The sequence below is a fragment of the Rhynchophorus ferrugineus genome, unplaced genomic scaffold (assembly GCF_030347505.1).
Source record: "Rhynchophorus ferrugineus isolate W39M unplaced genomic scaffold, kcgeb_rfMv2 rfM4, whole genome shotgun sequence".
Classification (NCBI taxonomy): Eukaryota; Metazoa; Arthropoda; class Insecta; order Coleoptera; family Curculionidae; genus Rhynchophorus; species Rhynchophorus ferrugineus.
In genome coordinates, this window is record NW_027472583.1 from 10,038,013 (window position 1) to 10,065,651 (window position 27,639).

The 27,639-nt window shown below is 31.1% G+C and overlaps 2 protein-coding genes across 9 annotated transcripts; one reads left to right on the plus strand and one right to left on the minus strand.

The window, feature by feature from the left end:
- Positions 1-1,218: 1,218 nt before the first annotated feature.
- Positions 1,219-26,088, minus strand: cyr (cypher). 7 transcript variants are annotated; one of them, XM_076402964.1, is made up of 8 exons: positions 25,980-26,088; positions 14,651-14,899; positions 14,336-14,597; positions 11,489-11,679; positions 10,039-10,292; positions 8,662-8,827; positions 1,645-1,819; positions 1,219-1,589 (listed from the first exon to the last, which is right to left on the minus strand). In XM_076402964.1, the coding sequence occupies exons 2-8, from the start codon at positions 14,880-14,882 to the stop codon at positions 1,466-1,468; spliced, it is 1,404 nt and encodes a 467-aa protein (XP_076259079.1). In that variant the 5' UTR covers positions 14,883-14,899; positions 25,980-26,088; the 3' UTR covers positions 1,219-1,465. The 7 variants fall into 7 exon arrangements, with proteins under 7 accessions (XP_076259079.1, XP_076259076.1, XP_076259080.1 ...); XM_076402961.1 differs by having other exon boundaries at positions 23,996-26,032; XM_076402965.1 differs by lacking the exon at positions 25,980-26,088 and adding an exon at positions 25,719-25,832.
- Positions 25,989-27,595, plus strand: Prosbeta7 (proteasome subunit beta type-4). 2 transcript variants are annotated; one of them, XM_076402969.1, is made up of 5 exons: positions 25,989-26,020; positions 26,521-26,662; positions 26,717-26,923; positions 26,978-27,113; positions 27,174-27,595. In XM_076402969.1, the coding sequence occupies exons 2-5, from the start codon at positions 26,553-26,555 to the stop codon at positions 27,483-27,485; spliced, it is 765 nt and encodes a 254-aa protein (XP_076259084.1). In that variant the 5' UTR covers positions 25,989-26,020; positions 26,521-26,552; the 3' UTR covers positions 27,486-27,595. The 2 variants fall into 2 exon arrangements, with proteins under 2 accessions (XP_076259084.1, XP_076259083.1); XM_076402968.1 differs by having other exon boundaries at positions 25,995-26,120.
- The last annotated feature ends 44 nt before the right edge of the window (positions 27,596-27,639 follow it).

Below are 27,639 nucleotides of genomic sequence, written 5' to 3' on the forward strand. Positions count from 1 at the left end.
CATATAAATATATTGGCTTAGGCTATTTAACCAAGATGGTTTTTTTTGGATGGAGCTAATGTATTCAGGAATACACATCCTCGGCTAGCATGTTTTAGAAGTCATTTGAATCGTTTAACATAAGTTAATTTCTTTCATCTTATTGGCCTTTAGGAAATTGAGAAGAGGAACAACATGAGGGCTCTTTAAATAATTATAATAGCGGGGATGACTCTATAACTTCCAAATATTCCTATATGAATAGACGAGCCAAGGCAATATCTTATGCCCCAGAATATTGTTTCATTATACTGTCAGTAGGGTTCTTTTAACCTCTTCTTTTACTTAATTTTTAATTTTTAAACTATTATTTTATCCCGCGATATTACCACGTCGATAATATAACATATTTTTGTGAAATATCTGTAAAAAAAAGTAAATTCAAAACCTTTTATTTTAATTGTACACTACAAAATGATTTTCCATATAGAATATTACAAATAATGTGTTCTCTAATTTTGATAACACCCATAATAGATATCTAATAGATTAAATTGAAAATATGAAAAAGGAAAAAAAAGGAAGAGATAACTTTGATTTTCAATGCACCAACGTTTTTGCTTATATATATATATATATATATATATATATATATATATATATATATATATATATATATATATATATATATATATATTTATTTTTATATTATATTTATATTTATTTACTTTTACATATATATTTATATTTAATTGAATTTTATTTAATAAATTTATTTCAAAAAAAAAAATAATTTCATTGGTCAATTAGACATAACCTCAAGGCTGTCACGTGCCAATCAGTCAATTACTAATGAGCCAATCAAATGTCTTCACAGTAAAATAATTTTCTTACAGATGCCTATAATGGAGATTTAAATTAACCAATCAAATTACTTGAATGGCCAATTATGTGACCTCTGGATGTTGGGCAAAGCAAAACTTTGCGCCATCTCTATTACCTATTACTCTATGGCTATAGTATCATAGAAGTAGCACCTAATTTTACATTTTTTTCAAGTAAAAAAAGGCATTTGCTTATACAATTAAATATAAACACACAGAAATTAGGCTCCAAATTAAGTTAGTAAGGAGCCCCGTAAGACTTCAAATTAAATAATATTCCTAGTCGAGAGAGATTCACTGATCGTGACTTGGCGTAAGTTTTTAATGGGGTTTAAGGATTGAAAAAAACATCCGATAATAAAACAGCATTTTATTATTTACCCATAACCATTAGTTGCACAATGTACATAAAAACCGAATGTACATGACCAACGCTTCAATTCAGGATAAACCAAGGTCACTGTTGACCGTGGTTTAGCCGTTTTTCATTGTGTTAAATCCACATCCCCAATAATTAATCAAATGTACAACGAGCATACTTTCGCTCGCTAAAATTACGTATTAAACTCAGTCTTGAATATATGCCAAAATAAGAGATTTTTTTATAAAATTCTTCCATATTGGGTTCGGTTGGACGTTAACGAGGATGATTGGCCGAAGATCGGACTGTCCTGTATCAGTTTGCTTCCGAAGGCCGATCCTCCGCTGCTGCTTGAGAATAGACTTCTGAAACGCGGTGAATGATTGAAAATGTTATTGTTTTATGTTTGTTTATGCGTACCTGGTATAGAATTGGTTTCCTGTATGCGAACGGGTCTTTAGCAAAGACAACGCAGCAGCTACTACCGCTACCAAAAACACGATACCCAGGATGCAGAAAGCGATCGCCATCTTATCGATCGATACGCAAAACGTCCTGTCGCCAGGAATTTTTGGAAATGGATAACTATCGAATTCTGAAAATAAAAGGAAAATGTAATAATAAATTCAAGAATAAATAATCCAAGTACATAAAGTATGCTAGACCAAGACCAGATTATAACAATTTAATATGCTTTATTGGTGTCTGGTAAAAATTTTATCAAAAAACATCAATATATCGGTAATTTTTTAAAAATATATCTGGTATTTATTATTCAGGTACATAAATAGATGATTTAGGTATTTGAGAAGGTACATTAGGCAATATTTTAACTAAAATTTTGGAGTTAACTGAGCTGTATGCACAATAGGTACCATGTTCACAAATAGCAGAACAAAAACGCATTTGAATGTCGTTTTAAATATTTTTTAATATACTGTTTGTTGATACCATGGACCGTCATGACCGTAAACCAAAATAAGAGGCTTCAAAACGAGTTTGTGTCCAAAAATTAACCGATATAGAAGTTAACCTGAGCTTTGCATAAGATGTTGGACCTGCAAACTGATAAAAATAAACTGAACTAAAAGTGCCCTTTGGAACAACGGAAAAAAATCCATTTTATAGAAGAATACAATGTTTTCAATCAATATAAAGCACCTGCTCCAACACACAAATCATAAAACCATTGTTAAAGTCAATGTATAAATGTATAATATATATATATATATATATATATATATATATATATATATATATATATATATATATATTATAGCATTTTAAGTGAAGCAACTTTTGTTACTGTAAAAAAATGGATAGAAAAGAATTTCGCGTGTTGATAAAATATTGCTTTTTGAAGGAAAAAAATACAGTTGAAGCAAAATCTTGCTTGATGCCGAGTTTCCGGACACTGCCCCAGGGAATCAACCATCAAGGATTGATATGCTAAGTTTAGACGTGGTGAAATGAGCACCGAAGACGGTGAACGCAGTGGACACCCAAAAGACGTTGTTACCGACGAAAATATTGAAAAAATCCACAAAATGATTTTGAAAGTAAATTGAAATTGAATGAAATAGTACAGACACTATAAAGATATCAACTGAACGTATACATCATAACATTCACGAATATTTGGGTATGAGAAAGCTCTGTACAAAGTGGGTGCCGCGCAAGCTCACTTTTGACCAAAAACAACGACAAGTTGATGATTCAGAGAAGTGTTTGAAGATGATCAAGCGTAATAAACCCGAGTTTATGCGTCATTATGTGACAATGAATGAAACATGACTCCACTCCGAAATCCAATCGACAGTCATCCGAGTGGACTGCACACGACGAACCCGCTCCAGAGCGTGGGAAAACGCAACAGTGGGCTGGCAAGGTTATGGGCTAGCTGGACGAAATGGCCGAAAACGGCCGCATTTGAGGAAAAAGAAAGTGCTACTTCACCAAGACAATGCACCGTGTTACAAGTCAGTGAAAACGATGGCAAACATCCATGAATTGGGCTTCGAGTTGCTTCCTCACCGTATTCTCCAGATCTAGCCCCCAGCGACTATTTTCTGTTCTCAGATCTCAAAATAATGCTCACTATGAAGAAATTTTCATCGAATAAAGAGGTGATCGCCGAAAACGAGGCCTATTTTGAAGCAAAGGGCAAATCGTACTAGAAAAATGGCATCGAAAAGTTGGAGGGTCACTATAATCAGTGTATCACCCTTGAAGGAAATTATGTTGAATAAAAAAAAATAATTTTGCCAAAAAAATTTATTTTACTATGGTAGGCCGGGGACCTTTTAATTGACCTGTTATAAATTATTTCAACACTCAGTTCGTTCGCTATTTCTCTGGCTTCTGGTTATTTTCCTAATTAATCTTTTTCCAATAATTGATAGGCGGCTTATCCCCTGAAAATATTATCCCCTGCTGTGTGTTCCTTTTTGAATTTTTGTACTTTCAGCAAATTTGCATAAATAAAATGTGAAAAGGTCGAAAAAGTCGTCAAAATCATAGATTTTGATCAATTCTATTGTTATTTAATCCACCCTATGTGAAAATAAGTTTAAATTAAGTTCAGTATTTCAGCCTGAAATATGAAATAAGATTACCAAATCACAACTAATCAGAATAAAACAACTACTGGGCAACAGGCAGAAAATCAGAAGAATGAAGCGAAACAGTGAGACACTATATAAGGTGTTGATTCAGCTGAAGTAATCTAATTTATTTTTAATTTGGGAAATACCTACTAATTTATTTATCTCGTCAACAGAACAATGCTATTAAATTAATTTTATAGAATAAATTAAGGTTGTACTAAGCATACCTATGGTAAGATATAGTAAAAAATATAACAACTATAACATATAACATTTATTATTTAAAAACAGCAATTAACACATTAAAATACAATAAAACATTTGTGGGATATTATTTCTTTCCATAGAAAAATTCCATTCCTTTTTACAGATCCACGGAACATTCAAATATAAAAATAATTCTACTTCGTTTAAAATTACTACCGTTGGAAAACATAAGCACATATAAAATTAATTGCCCCAAGCAAAATAGTAATTACTATTTTCAGTCCCTAGTTTCTTGACTATCGATTGTTTCGACTGCTTTGCGACTATCGACTGTTTCGACTGTTTTCAATCGATAGTTCCCAAGGTTTATAGAAACAATTAATAAAGATTAACACATGAAAGTACCGTAATATTTTAAAAAGATATATATACCAAGACTAACAATGAACTAACTATAAGTTATTAACAGAATTAGATTAATACGATTTCATTTTGAAAGCGCGCGCAACTGAAATAAAAATTAGTACAATATCATTAGAGAATAGACTCAAGGGTCGGTACCAAGGAACTTGAGATATAATTCGCGAGATTTCGATCATATTTAAAGGCTTAATGATCCGGAACGAACCAACAGAAATAAAAGAATTCTTGTTTATGGACACTTGAGACGAAATTGGTTTCTAGATGGATGGTGGAGGTGGTGGATGATGCACTGGTACCATCGAGGTAATCGCATCTCGTTCGGCTATATAATACAACAATATATGATACGGGTTTTGATAATTGCTTCCTGGAAACGCATAAGCAATTGGATGTTTTCGTATTATATCGATTTGGGTGCCATTAGGTTTATTCCTAATGCATTGATATTAGATAAGTGAGTCTCGTTTATAAAATCTTAAAATGGTTGATCGAACAAGACAAAATAACCAAAATTTCATGATTTCATTTAATTTGATTTAAAAAAAATATATGCAAAATAAACCAAAACACTGCGAATTTAAAAAAGCGTCATTTCATGACGTGACGAGACACAATCTTGGTTCAAAACAAAAAGTGATGTGAAACTATTTGGGCTTGCAATGTATTCATATTCAAAAATCAAGCAAAAACTATTTCTGTAGTTTCACCATCAGTTCTTCTGAAATGTACAAGTAACGTTATACTTGAATTATCTCCAAGTTGATATAAAAATAAACTTACAAAACAAAAGAATATTATTATAAACTTTTGGCCAGGTAAAATGCAAAAATTTGTGAAAAAAATTGAAAAAAAGAAACCATGAAAGAAAATTAATGTCAGATTTAGCTTCATCTGAATTTTGACTCTCAACATATTTTTAAAGCAATAAAACAGCTGACTCTCGACATAGATGACGTTGAATAGTTAGAATAGAATAATTGAATCTTAACTTCAATTTTAACTTTAACATCGTCTTTAACATCGCGCTTGTCATGATTGTATTTTGATGCAACAACAGAATAATAGTAATTAATTAGTTTGAAAATTAGGATTATATTAAACCTCTATAATTTAAGAAGTAGTAAAAAAACAAATAATAAATTATTCTGCAACCAGATAATAAAAATCAACAGTTGACAAAAACTAGCAAAGCAAGGCTGTGAAAATTATAGGGGATTGTCAAAAATCAATGAAACTTGGTTAGGAATAGGTCAATATAGATGGCACCACCGTCAATATTGCGGCATCCGTCTTTTATAGCTCGAAGGACCGCCCTTCGTAAATCACCTTGGCACTGGGCCCGTGTGTAAACTACAAATTACCAGCCGCCCTCGACTGATAAATGACAGTTTAATGATCGCCACTCTGACGAAAAAAACCGATCCAAGCCGCAAACAAAAGAGCGAGTCCCCGGTAATGGAAATTGATAGATTTCGCCGTAATGCCGGGACGTGATCGCATTTTTGCCCGGTTCGTCGGTTGGTTTTTTCTGTTATTTGCGTCATTTTGTTTCTCAGCCCGACGACGACAACGCCAAAGGAATCGAACGAGACCGCAGCGTAATTTATGGAAGCCGTGACCAGATGGCTCTGGGGTAAAACTCCGTTCATCATTTACACGGTGTACTTTTATTGATTATAGACATTCGGTTTTTAATAAATTACTTTAAACGGAATACTCACATTCGACGATTTAAATTTTTTTACAGTCTCTTTTTCATCAACTCTAGTGTTTATCTGGACTGGCCCTACTCCTTAACGTGGGCTTCGAACCACGGTCTTTGGCATTAAGCCTGTCCACTGCTGAATGACCACCTTGGAGATCGTACCAGAAGACATCCGGTCTTACCCAGCTGAGTTACTGCCAAGTTGGCTTGCCTTATGGACAATCACATTTATAAACATCCAGATTCAAACCCGCGACTATCGCAATAGTAGAAAGACTGTCCTGTCGCGTTGACCACTGACGGTTTTAAATTTAAATCGTTCAGAAATTTCAAAGTAGGGTTAATTTTTGCGTTAAAGTCGTAGCCAAGTATGCTACAAGTACACTAAACACTATTTTACAAGTACACTATTTTAACTTTTGAATGTTTAAATCAAAAAGTTTAAATGCTAAAATTGTCAGTAATTCCAAATGATTCTAGATTTCATATGATATATAATTGCTTAATATGATTATATTCAATACGATATAATTCTAGCTACTTTTTTTCCTTTCGTATTGTCAATTGGAGTGAATCGAGCAACGAAATGCGCCTAGAATACCTTCTGACAACTGATCAGACCCAAAATATGAATTTTTAAGAAATATTTCCTCGCAAAGCTTTATAATCTTCAAAAAAATTTTGTTCAAAAAACTCAACTTTCGACTTCTTCAACTTTGTACTAAAAATTGCCTATACAGATTCCTCCCTTCAATTTGACATCGCTGGTTCAAGTAAATTTTGTCTTAAGGTATTGAAAGCCTTCATCATCCATGTTTATAGATTTCACTAAATGTTTAGAGCTTTATATAAAGTGGTGATAGAAAAAAATACTCTGTTCTAAAGGTTCTTTAGATATATTTTTGATTCTATGCATTAAACCCGCTTCATCCTTAAATTGTATGACTAATTTTTTACTATGTAGTACTTATCTCTTGTGCGAGTGTTTACTTCAATACAAATATTTCATAAGAATGAATGAATGAAATCATGAAACTAAGTTACGGTTATTTCTTTCTTTCTCAATTAACTCCAATTAGATTTGTACTTATAGATATCATTCAAATATATTAAATACACACACTACTAATTTCATTTATTTTCTACCTCTACTATCTACCTTCTATCTACTAACAGCCCTTATTGAAAGAAACTATAAGATGTTTAAAGTTTTTACCGTTTTCTTAACCTCTTAACAGAGATAACTTGCGATTTGACTGACGGTAGAAGCTATATTGCTTTAGCATTTTCATTCAGTAAGTATTTACCCTGGCGCACCCACTATGAGATCACGCATTGGCAAACTTTCACCTTCTGAATTTCATATCTTTTCGCCAACTTTGGCTAATATAATAAGAAACAGTAATATATTTGTAAACGTCAGTGAACAAAATTAATAATTGGGCCAAGCAATACTTAATCAATCTGAATTATATTGACTGTGTTCACTTTAATTTCACGTATCCATACCACCGTATCCCTCGTAATATAAAATCGTACTTTTGTTCCCTGCACCAAAAACAACAGATTTAAAAAAGTTCCCAACGCCTCCAAAATTCAAACGTCAACTGACAAGATTATGAAATAATTAAATAAATGATAAAATAGTATGACTAAGTGAATAAATGAAGAAAAATATTCCTCAAATTCAAAAAAAACTGTTGTCACAAATCGATGAAAATGATGATCTAATTGAACAAATCTTTTTGCCACCCACTGTACAGTATAGATCAGATACCCAGAAATCACTGACTGTTGGCAAATCTCAAAATAATACTCCAGCTATAGTGGTTTGGCTCAAATGAAGACGTAAAGACATAGAGGCGCACTGAACTGTATGTTACACTCTTGAAACAGATTATATTCATGAATGAAGTTGAATTTTTGCTAAAAGTTGTTATTCTATATTAAATATATATACAACAAAAATTATACCGGAAATAAATCTGGTGAACAAATTGCATCTTGAAGCAATTAGTACTGTCCTCTGATTCCTGGCTATTCACTAATTTTAATGATAATTTTTTAAGCTGTGTAAGCAGGTCTGCTACTATGATGGATCTCTTTCATCCGTTTTTGTATTAAATTGATCCTCAAAGTTTAAAATGTTTAAGGTTTTAAAGGTTTCAAAATGTATGTTGTGTGATGTATGAGAAATAAAATACTTAATTACCATCGATTTTCTTATTTTACAGTTGACGAATAACCTTAAAACTATTGAACAGTAAATTTCTATGTACAAATACCCAAAATCCATATTTTTTATGTTAGAATGAAGCTAGGGACAAGGAAATGTTGGAGATGTAGGAAAATGAAGAAATAAAAGTAAAAGTGCAATTTTAGAAATAAAAGTATATTTTATATACACAAAGTACGAGGATAACAATAATAGTCGTGATATAAGAGAAAAGATATTCTGTACAAGGAATCTAAACCTATTTACCAGTGGACACTTACCGGTGGACTGTATGCGCTTCTTAAATTCGGTGGCGTCATCGATTTCAGGCGCTATCACCTCAACGCTGTTGGAAATCTCCAATTTATCCAGTATTTCTCCGTCTCTATGCTCATGTGATCTCCCTACTCTATTATCGATAAGCTCAGTAGCGTTATTACATTCAATCTAGAATATAAAAAAAAATTAGTTAATTGTGATGTTCTGGACGTTATGAACAGCCAAAACAATTTTAAGGAATTACTCGATCATGATCTGTGTAAAACGCAAGAAGAGTTGTTAGGAATAACACAAGAAGCCATCAACATCATCCAATCACTTAACAATTTTGTGCTGTATGAATTGAAGCCAAGAGACATTCAAAGGCCCAAATGCCTTTGCGTGAAATGCTGCTTCAACGGCAAAATCGGAAAGGTCTTTTCCATCGTATTGTTATTACATATTAGAGAGATTGATGAAAAGTGGATCCACTACGATAATCTAAGGCGAAAAAATTATGAAAACTACCTGGTCATGCATCAACATCAAAGGCATAGCCATAGCTCCAAGGTAATACTCAGTATTTGGTGGGATCTGCTTGGTGTTGTATACTATGAACTGCTAAAATCTAATGAAACTATAAATGAGGATCATTATCAACTACAATTGATGCATTTGATCTAGGCACTACGTGATAACCGGCCGGAATACTAGCAAAGGTACAAGAATGTAATTCTTCAGCATGACAATGCTCGACTAAATATTGCAAAACCGGTAAATAAAATACTTGGAATCATTGAAATAGGAAGTGCTATCCCACCGTATTATCCAGACCTTGCTCCTTCTGATTTCTACTTGATCCGACATATAAGTCGTGACCTGTCTGAGCAGCTTCACTTTTTATGAAGATATCAAGAAATGGGTCAATAAGCAATCGAAATTTCATTGCAATCAATGAAAGGATACATCGTTCTTTCAAGATGGAATCCGTACATTCCCTGAAAGATGGGAGAAAGTAGAGAAAGTATAATATTTCAAGATTGGTTAACTGATCTTGAAAGTTGAAAGTTTGTTGTAACTTGTTCTGATTCTTGATTTTTCCTACGGATACCGTTTGATCTAAAGGAGCATTATAAATTTTAAAAAAGCAGCAGATAGAAAGACATATTTACAGAAAATAGTGGCCAGTAATGGACAATAATTGGAAGGATAAATGTATAACCAGCTTTTTACAATAAATGATCCAAAAAGTCCTCAAACAACCACAAATTTTCAGAATAATTGAATATTGATTCATTTAACCGCTAAACTGGCTGTATTGAAAATTATTTAATACAATATATATTTCATTATGAATAATGACATATATCTTTTAATCTAATAAAAATAATTTCGCACACCTTACTACACGATCCTCTACAAATTTGGAGCCTACATTGCAAATGAAGTCGGTCTCTATCTGGGAATTTAAAAGCTGCAAATTTGGCCACTGCCTCTTGGTGTCTCATTGATCCGATCGGTCGAATAGGACCGAATTTTGGTACAGGTAACAATAGCTCGTCTACAGGACATCCATATTCATCTAAAAGCTTCTGTGAGGAGTCTCCTAGTCCGTCATGGGCTATGCAGTCCACCATTTTCCAGCCAATACCAGCTAAAATGAAAGAGTACATTATAATATGAAACTAGTTGAGTTCAGAAAATATGATGCCATTATAATTTCTTTCCTCTAACATTTGTTATATAAGACTGTATATAAATAAATAAAATGAGATTTTTATAAATACATTTAAGATTATAATCTATCATAGTGTACACTATGAAAAATAGTTTTCGAACAGTATAACGTAAATGAAATATTTTTGATTGAATTTAATAATTTTTAGTTGAAATTTTGCAGTTGCGCTTGATCAAAATTTTACTTCTATAATGACACTTTGTTTTCAGAATTTGACTCAACTCTTTTTAAATTGTATTTAGACCTTCAAAATGTTTAAAAACCAGATTTCACTTAAGTTTGCATTATCATTTACTTCTACGAACAATTGATGCATCTCATATATTAATTATTATTATTATAAAATTGTATTTTACTTAACTGGTAAACCCTCCTTTTGTATAAAGGAAAATACTTATTTGTACTTGATAGCAACATGGCTAAATCTCAAATTATCAATAAAATATTCACATTTAATCAATAATCGTTACTTTATAGTATCCCACTTTATAGTATTACTTAAACAATTTTATTTTTAGAATAAGAAGTAGTAACTTCTTGGATGCTTGGAAACGCTAACATTATAATGGAAATTTATTCGTATTTTGATCTAAAGAAAAGCTAATAATAAAAATTGTTACCATCATTTAAAACACTTTAAAAAAAATATCACTCTATGGTTATAATGGAATTACCAAAAGAGTACTTTAATATCTTACTAGAGCAGTTTTCATTTCGTAAACCATGCTGTTCAAACTCTCAATGCCTAAAAATTCCGCAAACAAAATACTAAAACGTCCTAAAACTAAAACATAGTACACAATATGTATAAAACACAAATATGAAAATACTACAGTGAAAAAAAGTTAATATTATCAATAACATCAGAATAAATATGGTACACGATATGTATAGAACACAAATATCAGAATACTACAGTAAAAAAAGTCATTATCACCAAAAACATCAGAAAGTCCTAAAATAGATGAGATTAGACTGCTGAGCAACATAATCGCGATAGTCAACTGAGAATATAGTTTTTAAAACTAGTTGGATTCTATAAGTTACATTAACCTGATAAAATTTAACATAAAGTAATATAATATAATAGTTAATAATAAACAAAAAGTTACCTGGTAATGTGGATTTTACTATCAACAATACGGTTTCGCCAACTTCAACTGCACCAATGGCTCGTTCCACTTTATTCTCCGGAATTATCTCCATCCATGCTCTAGCTGCAGACATCGCCTCGTTCAGTTCCTCCTCGAGCTCCTCCTCGTTCAGATCCTTTGACCAACCCTCTTTCATCAACCGACCCACCCTAAAACAACAAATACAACTATAGAAAAACATTCAGTATAACATTTTATACAAGTGCATACAATCTCTTTATATTTCAGGAATGTTAATTAAGGCAAAAAAATACATTAAAAATAACAGTTTCATATATTTTATAAACTGGTTTTTTAAATTGTAAAAAGGACATCGATTCAAACATGACCTCAAAACAACAATACTGTTACTTACGTAGCAGACAGAGATATATATGAAGATAGAACAGTACTAGATGATACATGTAAACTTTCTAAAATTAATAGCATAAGGGGAAGTCCTTTTCATTTTCAGTTTCAATTTTACATTCTAGTACTATTCGTTATTTGACATCTTTATTTATTACAAAAATATTTATAAATTTCTTAAATAGTAAAAATCTATTTCCCTCTATGATACATTTCCTTAATAAGCTACAATAATTAAATCACACGGCTAATGTATAATAACTAAGTACTTGCTTCTAAAACACACTAGTTTTATTATAGCACAGAAGCGGAAATAACGTCATAGGTAATCCACCGTTATACATTCAAATGATGAGGATTTAACTAGCACAACATCATATATAAATCACTTCTTTAATCTAGAGAATTGGGGCATGCCAGAAACAATAAAAATATTTATAAGGTTTCTTAAAGATAACATAATTTTAATTGTGTAAAGTTTTGAATTGAACTAAATAGATTTTTACGTTGTTTTTTTTTTACGATTTAATCGTCACTATTTTATTCGTCTTCGTAATCGACCAGCAAATTCAATTCAAAGAATCAACTCAATTTCTGAAATCTTCAAAAGAATAGATAATAATCCAAGGGAATAGCATCTAGGGAATGCTGGATATGGATTTCAGATGTGGAATTCAGATACTAGTTCAATCAATAGTCAAGATGTGAGACTCTTTAAACATGACCAAAGCTTTTAATCGACGGGAAATGGCTGATTGAGTCACCTCCAATGAACCTTTAATAACGGCGCTTGTTGGACTCAAAATGTGCCATGTTTACTCACTTAAAAATATACCATGCTGTGTCTAATTCGCAAAAATGACATCAAACATCGCTTTTTCTGACCAATATCTTGCTTCAGCAAGCATACCTAACACGATAATTAGTTTAATTCAATTTATTTTATTTTATTTCTTTTCATTTCATTTCTTTTTGATTAAATCATTACATTTCGTTAATATTCTTATAATGTATATTATTATTTCAATACCACTCATTTATTATCCACATATAATACAAACTTCCATATACAATATACAAACATTTCCTTGTATTAGCAAAGTTATGTAATCTTTTATTCTTCTGTGAATGGCAATGAGATTGATAAAGTCCTTAGTTTTGATAAGTATAAAAAAGAGGCATAATGGAGAAGGTACTAAAGAAAATATTAAGTAAAGACAAAAGGCGAGCTCAGACTGATCAAATATAAAACAAAATCGTTAGAATAAGTAAAACTAGAAATACAACGACAGGAAGGAACTGCAATAATGAAATGCAACAATCATGGCCTTCTAATCCAATAAAAAAAATAAAATTACAAAAACAAATAAATACACTAGATCTAATAATTTATGTCATAACTAATACTTATAACTGACATAATAATAAGCTTACAAATAGAAAAATCGATCTAATCTGCAACAACGAAAAGGTCAATAAACAGTTTAAAATGTCAATAACAAATCAAGACGAACATTTATAATAATACAAGAGAAATATTAATAATGACATAAAACACAAAATAAAGTAGTCAACTGACACTTACGTCTTACGCAATATTATATAAAGTTATAAATAGAAAAATCTGTTAGGGTATATGGTTTAAGAAAAACATAAAAACATCCTTTAAAATGACATACCACCCAAATATAATCAGTATTAGAAACATTTGTAGTTTGGGCTGAAACCATTAATTTTAATATATTTTAATGTGCCCCAGAATAAAACAGTCCAAATGGCTTTGACACTATGATGGTAATATTATTCAAGACAAACCATGGCAGTATACCAACGGAAATAACATCAGCAACCACCGTTATACGTTTAAATACAGAAGATCTAGGTAATACGATTACATAAACTTAATTTAAGATCTAAATCTATAATATAACGTCATCTACTGTAGAAGAAACATAATGAATACTTGAAGAACATAGAGTGAAAAAATGCTTCGAACTTAAAAAACGTGTTATCCATGAATAATTATGATATCAAAAATTAATCAGAGAAATATTTAAAAATATCCGATTATGGCTATAAATCCTCATTTTTAAATCATTATATCTATAACTGACAAATGGGATATTGGGACGACCCAGACCACCATAAATTTCTAAAGGTGTTATATCGTGTAATGTAACATCGAATGTGCTATACTTCGCGTCTGTATATACTGAATAACTCAATAATTATAAACGGAAAACTGCTATTTTATGTATAGAAATGTCAATATCACCGATTTCAAAAGTTAGGTTAGTTTGCTTAACAGTTTACGTTGATACTTCGCATTTTTGCCAATAGACGCCAATAGAATCAAATATCAAATCATTTAAAATATATCGATTTTAATCAAATTTAAACAAAATAAAATAATATGATGTTAGAGAATAATACTGTTAAACGTAAAAACAAATATACCTGTGATTTACGCTTTTCTGTGATATTTCTCCTTTGAGCGCTTTGAACATGGACTGGCTCTTGATCAAGAACGCTTCGTCTTGAACCTCGCATAACACCATTCGTTCCTGGTCCGATATCTGCTTCAAGTAACGGTCCTGCTGCATCACCAAGCCCACCGTGTAGTACAATCTCGGTTGTCCCTGATCGTCCGACGATGATGATAATCTGATCCCGCATCCTGATGTTGGGAGACTTATGGTGACAGAATTTGACATGGTACCTGCAAAAGAAACGTTTTACAAACGAGCTAAAAGAACATTTGTGACCTTATACCGAATTGCTTGCATTCTTGAGCGAAATCCTTAGCGAACAGAACACCTTTGAATGGTTGACCCATAGACACTGTGATGTTAACATTTTGGGAATCGCAAACTGTCGTAATATCGGTTACTTTACTGATGGTTGTTTTGATAGGAAACCTCAGGCTTGGCGGGAAAGCAGAATGACAGGATTGTATAAGTAAGTGAATAAAGTATGCCAAGAAAATACGTTCTAAAACCGCCATGTTGAAATCATCTGGTTCTGTAAATAAAAATGAAAATTAAACATGAAATAATAACAAATATGGCGATCATTTAAGAACTGCGTGAACAAAAACTACGAAATTACATTATAATATAGTAAAATTTTGATTGATTATTAATGTAAACACAGTATTATTTAAATGGATAATCCTATTTTTTCTAAGTTTTAGTAACGAAAGACGTTAAAATCTAAATACTGCAAGGATATTTTGATTAAAGGATATTCTAGTCTAAAATTTTGAAAATTAATTTTTTTATGTTCAATCAATATTAAATTAACCGAAAGGATATAAAGATATTCAATGATATGGAATATTTCATTAAAAAGCCAAAAATTATATGTTGAACTAAACAAAAACGTATATCTTATTAACATATGACTAGTGATAGTAGTGACATATGAGCCGTCAATGTTTTATATCCGAATAAAATTATTTTAATTTACGTCTCCTTTTCTCCTCAATTCAACAAGTTAAACAGAGAAAAACAGATGTGGGATTGAGTAAACAGCGACAGTTGTTCGTCTATCACTGTTTTAAATATTTTTAAAATAAATAGTATTTAGATATTACCTAGAAAAAGAACGAATTAATCCCAGGCAAGTACGATAAGTGACCAATCAGTTTATTTCAAAAGCCCGTCCAACAAGATGTCAACAAACAATGGCAGAAATAATAAATTTAGAAAAATCTACTCAGAAATAGTTTAGAAACCTCATTAAAAATTAAAAGGAGTAAATAGAGGACAGGGTTGTTAAAAAACTACAAGCTCTGTGCAAAACTCACTTTCCTGAGTAATTATTTGAAAACGACAACAACTTTGAACATATTTCAAACTTTCTATTTTTAATAATCATAATTTTAATCAAATTTTATCGAACTTAATGAGAAAATGTTGAAATTTATTCTTCTCGATAAAGAAATAATACAGCTTCAGCACAATTTTAATTAAAAAGTTCCACGGTATTTATGACTAAGATAAATTTGATCGAGATTTATTGTTCTCTGTGTAAACCATAAACAATATTGTTTCCTATCTGATGGAACAGAGTTTATGATGCATTGTTTCTTTTTCGATCGGGTGAATGGTATCATATGTGAAGATTTCAATCCGTCGTATAACAATGGATAGTTGAAGCTGCCATTGCGTCAATGTTGCTATAAAACGGTTAAAGAAAAAAAAGAAATTATATCGCTAGGGGAATAATTTAGCCAGTAAACAAAACATTTTTCTCCCACAACGTTAAGTAGAAACATGCAAATCGCTTTATCTGATTTTTGTTTTTAACTATATCGTCGTCCTATAAGCCTCTATGAGTCTCCAAAAAAACGTAACTTCTATATTTATAGTTCTATATAGTTCAATTTCAGTTTTTAACTATAATTGACAATATTCTAAAAGCAACGATATGTTACACTTGAACACTATAGACAAAAATCGAGTAGAAAAGAAACAAATTGCTGTTACAATTTACGATATAATTTAAATTAGACAATTTTAAATAACTATTAAATAATATTACTTCAAAATCTATATTTACCCAATCAAATCACCCTTATTTCAGTGTGAAAAATTGTTGAAAAATGAATATGAAAATTAATTCAGTTCAATAGTGTATATTCACACATTATTGATATGTTTCCTTTTTTTGTTTCACGCCAGCTATGTACTCTAAGTGTAACTTCTCTAATTGTGTTAACTTCTCATGTAACTTTATATGTTTACTCTAGTAGTATCTATGTACTATGCACAACCCAATAATATTGCCTGCAAACGTGCATGTTTATACATCATATTTTTTAATAACCACTAATAAGAATTACATTAATATTTTTAAATACAAATTTAACATATCCTACTAAAAAATGTTAGATAACTAATCTACTATCTAACGCTATATGAGTTTTAAATTTTATTAATATTGTCACATCTAGAATATATAACAATTTTTATTCATATTTTAATTATGTTTTCGAATGAACTTTATACCAGTAACACAACAGATACCGATATTAATATATATTTATAGTGTATTTGTGGTCTCAGCTGCGCTATGATTTGTTCATTTCTTGGATTGCCAATAAAAAACCAGTCTTTGTTATTTTTTTCTGAATTTCATAAAATTTTCACAACCATATGTTATTAAAACGTATACAAAAACATACTATAGAATTAGCAAATAATAAACACAACCAGATGCAGATTACCTCAAATTGATGCTCTGGAAAAATATTTTTCTATATCTGTTTTGAATTATTGTATTAAACCTTTTGATTTACAGTTTTTCAAAAACTTTTGAGATTATAGGTAACAAACTTATAGGCCTATAGGAAGTAACCTCTCTCTGGCTTTTTTGAAGGCTAATGGGATTATAGGTCCTATCTGAATAATGGGTTCATTGCATTACATTTAAATATTATTAATTTTGCAACATTTCCAAAAATTCTTGTACAATAATACCCAGCTATTGTAAGATACATACAAAGTATTTTTTCACATGATAATAAAAGAACCCAAAATGAAAGATTATTTTCAGATGAATTGACAATGAAAAACTTAATGGTTGTTACTCGAATTTGTAAATTACTACTGAAACAAAAAGAGATCAAGCCATTTTTGAAACGGTCAACAATAATGTGCGAAAAATATCGTAGTGGAAGCACAGAGAACAATAAGGACCTTCACAAACGGTTGCTAAGACCGTATTGGCGCTGATAATTAGCATTATAATAAATATTTAATAATTTGACAATAAAGAATTGTTAATTGCCTCTACTGTCAAAAACTGATCGATAGAAAAGGAGACAAGGAGGCCTTCACAATAACACTACAATACACATATCATAATACTGAAAACTTATAATAGTTATTAGGAAGTTTTGATGCATCCCACATATACCCCGCACCTGGCCCTCTCGACTAAGTTTTTCCCCAGCCAAAACATTAAGAAACTTGTGTGAAATCACTTTATTAGTTTCTCACCCAAAAATCATAGATCATGTTAATGGTTGGAAGAAAAGTGGCAAAAGGTCATCCATCAAAACGGAAGATATATTACTGATTAGTGTTTCAAATATATATGAATAAATTCGCCAAACTTAAAGGAATATTCTAGTCTAGAAATTTAAAAAAAAATCATATTTTCTAAGCTTAACCCTTTAAATGTGTTTTTCGAGATGGTTAACATGATATCTTAAATAAAAGATAATGATAAATGATAAAATTTGGTGTGACCCTTCTCTATACAACCTTCTATGTTACAAAGTAAAGCTATAAGAATATTTTTTATAAAAATTTGGAAATGCTAAATGGCTTTTTTTGTTTCTTCTTTGTTCGAGAGCACTTCTCTAGATTAAGATTTATTTTTTGATTCAGATTTATTAGGAAGAAATGACTAGGAATCATGTGCCACTTCATCAGTCCGTAATTTTTCATATGTTTAGTTTGTTAACTTTATTTTCATTTATGCATTTTTTAAACATTAATAAATATCTAGTAAGGAAATGGATGGTAAAAATATCGTCTGCTTTTTATTTCACGTGAAGAAATATCTAAAATTCATACCTTTAGACAAAATGCTTTAGAAATTTGTCTAATTAAAATAATCATGTTAATAAATGTATCTCTAATGACTTTTAACTGCATCATAAATATATTCTAAATAGATAATTAAAATAATAATCCAACTATTTTTGAAAAAATGCAGGCTATTCTCTATTTATGTTCGTTTAATTTCGATGTTTTACGTTTATATACAGGACGTATAAATTTAATATACGGCCATCTTTTAATAGTAGTATTGTTAACTGTTAACAGAGTCTGAATGTATGACCGATACTGTATATATTCCTTCATTATTCATCTATAACGACAGTTGGTATGTGTAGTAGACATCGATGAGCTTTATTTTCAGCAATGTAAATGGTAAACAACTTATTAAGAGAACAGGTGCTGTAACAGTAAATATAACGTCATTTACCTTCGCCAATTCTAGTTCAGTAGATCGTGATACTACTATATGTACAACAATATAATTGTTAAAGTAGTTTTTCGTGTGAATTTAAATTGCTGCATTAGTTAATAAATCGAGGACTTTCAACTATGAGGTTTTGTAGTACTTACTATTTATGAAATACATTCAGTTATTCAATAAATACGGGGAGGTATCCAAAAAGAGAACCGATAAAACCTATTAAACCTGCCAATTTCACTAACCTACTGAATAGAAATGGCAACAAAAAATATGAAAATGGCCAAAAATTGTATAAACCCTATGTTTTGACAGCAAAAAAAACAGTTTTCAAAGACCAAAATCATGTATTTGGAATCATTTCCACATTTTTCTCAACATTCATCTCCCGGATAAACAAAAGCCTCAAAATATATGGATTTTAGGGTGAAATAAACGAAAATCAATCTTAAATTGACTGCGAATGTATAATTTTAATATACGTACCATAAACAGAAATTCACACATTTTCTGAAAACGCACTTTTCATTGTATAATTTAAAAACAAAAATGTTATTTGTTATGTTGGTCTAGATGGCAACATATACCGCGACCGAAATATATTTACGTTCTGAGTAGAATTGTATATGGGTCGGCACTCTGTCTGGTAGTCGTAGACTTAATGATTGTAGTAGATCCAAGGTTCCTCCATAATAGCAAAAGCTTTTTAATCGTTGTAAAATCACGAAAGTCAAGAAGGCTATGTTTTTATGGAAAATAAAATTTAAAAATGGAGCTATTTGTTTTTACCGTTGACAAATACCTGATGCTTTGCCAAATTTTTCAACAACCAAGTATTGCTAAAAATGTTGTTCCGCGAAAACTTTCATCATCGTTCTCATCCATCGAAAACAATTTATACGTTTTTGCTAGCCCGAAATAATACCCCAACCAGAACTGATGATGGTTGTTACTTAATTCATTTAATCATCACATAATTTACTTTCTCTTCACCCAATCAAGAGACATTCCTTATGACACATCACCAAATAAGTCTTCGGTCTGACACACAAAAAAGCAACACTATCGAAAGGCCAGGATTTCTGGATAATACTCAAAACAGGAATGCCGTTTTTTTTACTCCATCATCTTCTATCGGCATCAAACCAACAATAAATGTTTTTGAGATATCCGTGTGGCATTCAGAGATCAACTTAGTGTGTTTACATACAGAGAACGTGTGAGCTGTATTGCCTCGGATGTTAGTGAAACAATTGTTTTAATTTTTAATGGACTGCTTTTCGAACTTTGAATATTGAACTGCATTTTGCCAGCGGCGGCGCGTGGTTCAATACTTTGGGGGTGCACAACCTCATTGCCATAACAATGGTAACCATAACAATGGTAACAATACAATACAAAAAAAAATCCAATTTTGCCGTTGAAGCACCATTTCACATATGACCAAACGCCTTTGGCTCTTCGCCCATTGACTTCAATCCATACGGCGGCACAAAATATCCAAATTTTAATATCATTCTTAGGTTTTTCAAGCGATTGGAAATGGTTTATTGTGTTATATCCAACAATTCTGCAAATTCTTCTTGCGTTTTACAAGGATGACCATCGAGTAATGTCTCCAAATACTCGTCTTCATTTTTTTTTTGGTTGTTCAAAACGCCCTTTGTCTTCGGTGTCAACATCACCACTTTTAAAACGTCTAAACCAGTATTCACATGTTGAAATCGCCACCTTTTGAATTTGAAGTAAAAAAGTAAAACTCCTCACAAATGCCATTTACTAGGTGGAAATTCAGACATTTTCAACACACTAAAAACATTCTGTTCACACTTTAACGATATAACACATACTGAAAAGTGAATCCTTCGACAAGCTGGTCACAAATATACCCGATACAATTTTAAACAATAACGCTATCTGTTGTAAATCCTTTAAAATTAATTTATAGGTAAAAATTTGTGTTTTATTTCTGTCGCATCATTGTTTGATTCAATTATGGAACCTTTCCTATTTTGCCCTGAAAAAGATCAGATTGACAACCCTGATAAAAGATAGGAACAAAAATTATGTTAAACGATAACGGACCGATCAAAAAGCCTACTAGAGTAACCTCAAAAAAGTTTATGTCGAGAGCAATGAAGTATTTTAGGTTAAATGATGTCATACTTATATTTAGAAAATACGCCCGAGAAAACGATGGAACACAATGCCGTTCAAACAAAACGTATCTCCATTTGCAGTAGTCGAGAAAGGAGGAAGTGGTATCGGGCAATTCGTGTACGGCTAGCGGTACCGCCAACCAACTTGATGACTATTTTGAGTGCCGGCTTCCTCCGAGGTCAATACCGTTCAAGGTCAACTTACATATCACCGTATCTCGACGTCCGCGGGGGCACTTCTTCACTGGGTTACTGGGCGATTTGAATGCAAGCTGGGGCATGCGGTGAAGCCGTTCGCAATTCGGTCCATCTAACGTTGATCCGCGAAAACGGATACGTGCCGTCAGTCGGACCACCGTAATATGTTTGTATAACGGATTGTTTGTTATTATTTGTAAAGGAGCATTGATATACCAGATGGATACAAAATACCAGTATTAATTATCACTCATTTTACCTGTTCTAAATAAACATATTTAGAACTGTTAAACTACACACAGTTATATTATTCAATCCTATAATTGTCATTATTGTCCCTAATTTTAATGTTATTAAACTTGACAACATTAAATTTGACATCTGTCTGTTAAAAGTGGCACTTTAACCTCTTAAGTGTTACATTTTTGTTCAAACAACAATTAAAACTTATCTTGTTTAATTTCAACAAATGGACAAAGAAATAATCGAAGTCGAAGTTCATCAAACACTCATAGAAAATTTTGATAACGCTATTTGGTCTCACCCTTCTGTCACATGTTAAGAAATGTGGGTTTTGATTAAACGGTCTTTTTGATATTAAGGACAAAAAATATTTCGAACAATCAAAAAAGTTCGAGGGCGACGAATTTCAGCTCAAACAAATTCAAAACTTGCAAACGAATTAGGACTTGATTAGGATGATAATTAGGAAAAATAAATCAAAAAATTAGGATAATGGCTACGAAAAGAATTTTCTATGATAAAGATTTAATATCAATGAAAACAAAATAATGGAAAACAAATAACATTGGCGGGAACAAGTAATGCTAACGCCTAAAGAAACCGTCACTGCTGAAACATATTCAGATGTTTGTAGAATAGCATCTAAATATTTATTGATTCAAATATATACAATTATTTTCTTCTCATTGGTTTTCATATACCGCTTTATTATAAATTTTTTATTGAGTTTAGGTTTTTAAAGTTTTACTTTTTACATTATTTCATATCGAAGACATTGACATACCAATTGACATATATCAAAATAACACATTTGAAAAATAAACCACAAAAAAAAGATAACCGACTACATTATTTATAGTAATTTTAAAGTGTTGCAGATTGGAAATATATTTACGCTAAGAGCTTAAAACTAGGATTGAGCTTCTAAGACCCCAAACTTTTGTTATCGGAATGTCATTATCAAAAATAACGCTTGGAAACGTTATCCAGTAGCAATTTGTTGAATATAACTTATATCGAAGAAAATTCTGATGTTTTATATTCAAACGTTATAAAAGTGGATTGGATTACTTTTTCATACACCTATTGTTACAATCCATTAGATCTCAAACCACAGAACTTGATAATTAAAAAACATTTTTTAACTATTATATTTCATCCATAATTATCGATTCATACACAATTATTCGTTTTTCATTAATTTTCAAGACATAGTTTACAAAATAATACATTTTATACAGTTATAATAATTAGTCCAAACAATCTGCTTAAAATTTAATCAAGGAAAACAATTAAAACCCAAATAAAATTAAAGAAAATCACCGCTGACTGTATTGAACCGTTCTAAAATCAATAAAACAATATAACAACGCTGCGACACTAATTATTGGTTTAAAACAGTATGTTTTTACATAACACAAAGATATGGTACAAAAACACCGAAATTTACAAGTAATTATGAAACCGTTGTCGAATACCCCCATTTTTTTCACCTTACTGTTACAGTAAAATAAAAGAATGCTATAATTAGAAACATGCATTGTTTCAGACAATAAACTTTCTTAGTTGGCTTTTTTTCTATATAAATATTCCATGTTTTGACTAATATATTATAATAATTTTATCACAAAAGTCTTATCTTATTTATTATCTTCGTTAAAATTTTCATTCAAAAAAATTCTATAGTAAGTTTAACCTGTAATTTGTTGTCTTTGACTCAACTTATAAATATTTCCGAATTCAAATATGTATTGACTTATTAATCTTATATACTCGTAATATAAAAATAAACACTAAATCAGCGGATTAATAAACTACTCACTGATTAAAAACTGCTGTTGAAGAAGAATATACTGACGTTTATCTTCGTTCAAATATTCCCGCGCATTTTCAATTGTCCACACGTCTGCTAAGCTATGTTGGTCGCGGAAGAAGACTGAAGAAGGTTTAGTGAAAGAGCGTGTAAAATGTATAACTCGAAGTATACAGTTCTTACGGGACTTAGTATACAGTGCCGTAGTATGCTAATGCGTCCCGTATACGAACAAACAAAAAGCATTCCTCAAATGTCTAAAGATCTGCAATAATTAAAATATAACAACTTATAATCGAGATTTTTACATATTATAAATCTATATCAGCTTTACATAATACAAAGTTAAACTCTCTTGTATCATAAAATGTATATTATAAAATTGCAAATAAGTTTAGTAGGATAGTAAAATATTTATATCCAATTTTAATATTTTCTAAATTTATAAATTTCTCAAATACTTTACATTGATTAATTTTTTATTCAATTTTATTTAAAACTGCAGTAATAAACAGCGGCAGCGCATGGTTCAATACACCGGGGGTGCCCGTTATGTAAAAAAATTAATAATAAAAAATTAAATATTAATAAAATTAAAACATTATTAAATTATAATAAAATATTAAAAAATATCATTTAGCGCTATCAAACTGTCAATCTGGGTTAACAAATTAAAAGATGTTATTAAAAAAATAAAAGTTAATAACTTACCCTGCTGCCGCTGATGAGAACTTCGGCCTCGCCAAAAAATTGTCTTTATAGATAGCTACATGGATAATAGTAACTTTATAAACACATTTTGAATTGGAAATCAATACGTCTGTCCTTTTTCGAGACATATTCATCAATAACTAATTCATTAAAATTTGGAATTTCTTGTGTTCATTTGTTTCTCAATAGATAACATTGCGAGGCAATTTATCTTCACCCACTGTACTTCTAAGAAAAGTTTTTATACGTTTTAACGTGGAGAAACAACGTTCCGCTTCTGCGTTTGTTATGGGCATCATAACAATTGCTTGTAGCAATAAAAGTCTCTGAAAAATCTACTCGCAATTTATTTTCAATTATAAATTTAATTAGGTGGACTGTTCCTGAAGCGTCCCTGAAATCTGATCTTCTGTATTATTTCAAGTTCTGTTTTCAATTTATCCTTGTTCAAAAAGGAAAATTCATAATCATCCTATTTAGGTTTAGTATGGAAAAATTCGTTGAAAATATATAAAAATTTTCAACTGAAGACAAGTGCGCTATTTCCGGATGGCCAGTGAATGAAAATATTCTTTTGATTTCTGCAATTATAACGTCACATACCACCTTCGCTTCCACAACCTTCGAAACATAAGAATGTCTCTCTTCTGTCTTTCTCCTTTTCCTAGCTTTACTGTCATCAATGTTTTCTAGCTCAGTTTCTTTAATAGTATGTATATTATCTCGTTCTTTCTGAATATTTTACTCAAACTCACTAATGCATCATTTTAAGATTACTGAATCAGTAGATCTTTTTTGCAACTGTGAATACAAAATATTGACATGGGGCATTATACGATGAAAAATTGACAACCAAAAACAAAATTTAGGATCATACAATAATCATAAAATAGCGCCTGCCTTCGTGATGTATCAGATTGTCTAGATGTAGATTGTATTTTTTCCATACACGCTATAAGAGACTCTCGGTTTTCATATACCATATTAACGGTTCTAATTTTGAAGTTCCACCTGGTAGCAGATGCTCTTGGAACTCTATTTCCAACTACTTCATCCAATATGGCAACTCTTTGTGGAGAGTATTTCGTATTTATGCTTGCTGCCTGACATATCAAGTTTAATTGCTGAGCATAGCAATGAACATAATAGGCGTATTTAAATTTATCTTGAATCACTTTTTGAAAGCATGGACGCCATGTGGCGCCACTTATGACGCTTGCTCCATCATAACTTTGAGAAATCAACTCATCATGATTTCTTAAAACATAATTTAACTTTTAATTCTGACTTCTTCTATGCAGCAAGCTAAAGCAACGGCATCATGTTCATTCGATTTTACAAAGGTCCAAAATCGTCCAACGGGGCTGTCGTTCGATAAAATATAACGGTAAACTATAACCATTTGGAAAATATTGGAAATATCACTTGTGTCGTCATTCATAATGGACACAAATAGTGAAGCAGCAATTTCTTTTTTGATATGTGCCTGACACACGGAAAATATACATTCCAATAAATTGTTATGAATGTCTTTTGATGTACCTTCAAACTCGGTAGCTTGCTGTAATGATCCCTCAGTGCTAAATACAGTTCAGCAGAAAAATTTATAAAACCTCTAAACATACCAGGGTTTACAGAATCCTCTTGTTCATCATGTCCATGGAGAGCAAGCTCAAAAGCACCACAAGCTTTTATACAGTTTATAATTTTAGATACAACATACCTATTATTTTTTACTTTGTCATTATGTTTTTGAATGCTTGATCGATATTCACAATCTAATTATTGTCAAATATCTTGTTTGCCTAATAAATTAATTCCTAATTTAGCAGATTAATGTGACTTTGAATTTTGATGCTTTTTAATTTTCTCAAATAAATATATTAAATCTCTAGCGCCAGATATTGTCGATTCTGATATGCCTCGTCGCTTCCAAATAATAAACACGGAAAGCAGTAAAGACTGTTACCATACTGTTACTCACAGCACAATCTGTCATTTTTCTCGTAAGCTTCTGTTTTAAAAGTACGTTCATATTCACGATTTTTGCATTTAGTTACATTCGTAATTAATACACTTGGTTTCGGACTCCCAGCACTTTTAATTTTTAATTCTTCTTCCAAAGGTAGGTTAAAAAAATTAATTGTCTTTAAACATTACACACTAATATCCCTCATATTATAAAAATTCTGGTTTCGAGACCGATTATTACATCCCCGAGCTACAAGTGATTTCTATGGAACTGATAAAAAATATATCAGAATCACAAAATACCGATACTGTGATCTGTACTATGTGACATAAAGTATATAATATATAAAGTATATATTACCCTATAATATGCAATATATAAATATACTATAAATACTCTGTGATCAAAATCGACAATTGAAAATTGAAATCAAATGAAAAGCGCTTTCAGTTTTATTTTGTAGTTATGTTTAGATCATTGCTTGTCAATCTAGTAATTTTCGAAATAAACGTAGTCATCAGCAGTCTAACCTCAAATAATTATCTGTTTGAAGTTGCTGTATCACTCACTAATTAAACCAAGACAATGTTTTCTTCGCCTCCGTTTTGGTCAAATGGTCCATCCCCAGGGAATTTCTATAATTTTCCCAACCTCCATCCTCAAGTTCAACCACAGGATTTCCGACAACATTCTCAGTAAGTTAACCATAACATCTTATTTTTGTCAATTCGTTTTTAATACTCTTATAGGTCTCCGGTAACTACATCTACTTCCCTGGTCGGAATTGCCTATGATAAAGGTGTAATAGTAGCAGGTGATCTTTTAGCGTCCTATGGATCATTAGCTAGATATACAAATTGTCCAAGGATTGTTAAAATAAATAACAACATCATTTTGGGAGCCAGTGGTGATTATGCCGACTTCCAATATGTAAAAGATTTTGTGGAACAAAAAGTGTAAGTTCAATATATGCAATATACCAGCCATCTATTATTTAATACCACTTACAGTATAAGCGAAGAATGTTTGGATGATGGTTTGTCGCTACAACCCAAATCACTCTACTGTTGGTTAACTAGAATTTTATATAACAGAAGAAGTAAAATGAATCCATTGTGGAATAACTTTATTGTTGCTGGTGTTGAGGTAACAACTAATTTTAATAATTTTCATTAATGGTTGATGTATACAAAATACTTGTTCTAGAATGGAGAACCATTCCTTGGTACGGTGGATAAACAAGGAACTGCTTATACAGATAGAGTAATTTGCACAGGTTATGGAGCTCATATTGCAACACCACTGCTGCGTGATGCTCTAGAAAAAAATCCACAACTTAATCTAGCTGAAGCTAAGGCTTTAATTGAAAAGTGCTTAGAAGTATTATATTATAGAGATGCTAGAAGCTATCCTAAATATCAACTCGGAATCATTGATGCTGAACTAGGAGTTTCTATCGAAGGTCCTTTGGAAGTTCCACAAAATTGGAATGTTGCATATTCTATTAAGGGTTATTAATATTAATTGCTAGATTGTTTATTACTATTTAAAACAATAATTTGTTTGTGATTTTTTCAGTAAATTTGTATACATTTCAATACTGTCTGGAATAAATTTGATCTATAATATTTTTATGTATTAATTATACACCCCTAATCAAATAACTTCATCA

Coding starts and splice junctions, on each gene's coding strand:
- cyr (XM_076402964.1), bottom strand. CDS start 14,882: ATGGCGGTTTTAGAACGTATTTTCTTGGCATACTTTATTCACTTACTT. Junction 11,680..14,335: donor CAGAAAAGCGTAAATCACAG/GTATATTTGTTT, acceptor TTGTTGTTTTAG/GGTGGGTCGGTTGATGAAAG. Junction 10,293..11,488: donor AGTAAAATCCACATTACCAG/GTAACTTTTTGT, acceptor CTTTCATTTTAG/CTGGTATTGGCTGGAAAATG.
- Prosbeta7 (XM_076402969.1), top strand. CDS start 26,553: ATGTTTTCTTCGCCTCCGTTTTGGTCAAATGGTCCATCCCCAGGGAAT. Junction 26,663..26,716: donor GATTTCCGACAACATTCTCA/GTAAGTTAACCA, acceptor ATACTCTTATAG/GTCTCCGGTAACTACATCTA. Junction 27,114..27,173: donor TTATTGTTGCTGGTGTTGAG/GTAACAACTAAT, acceptor TACTTGTTCTAG/AATGGAGAACCATTCCTTGG.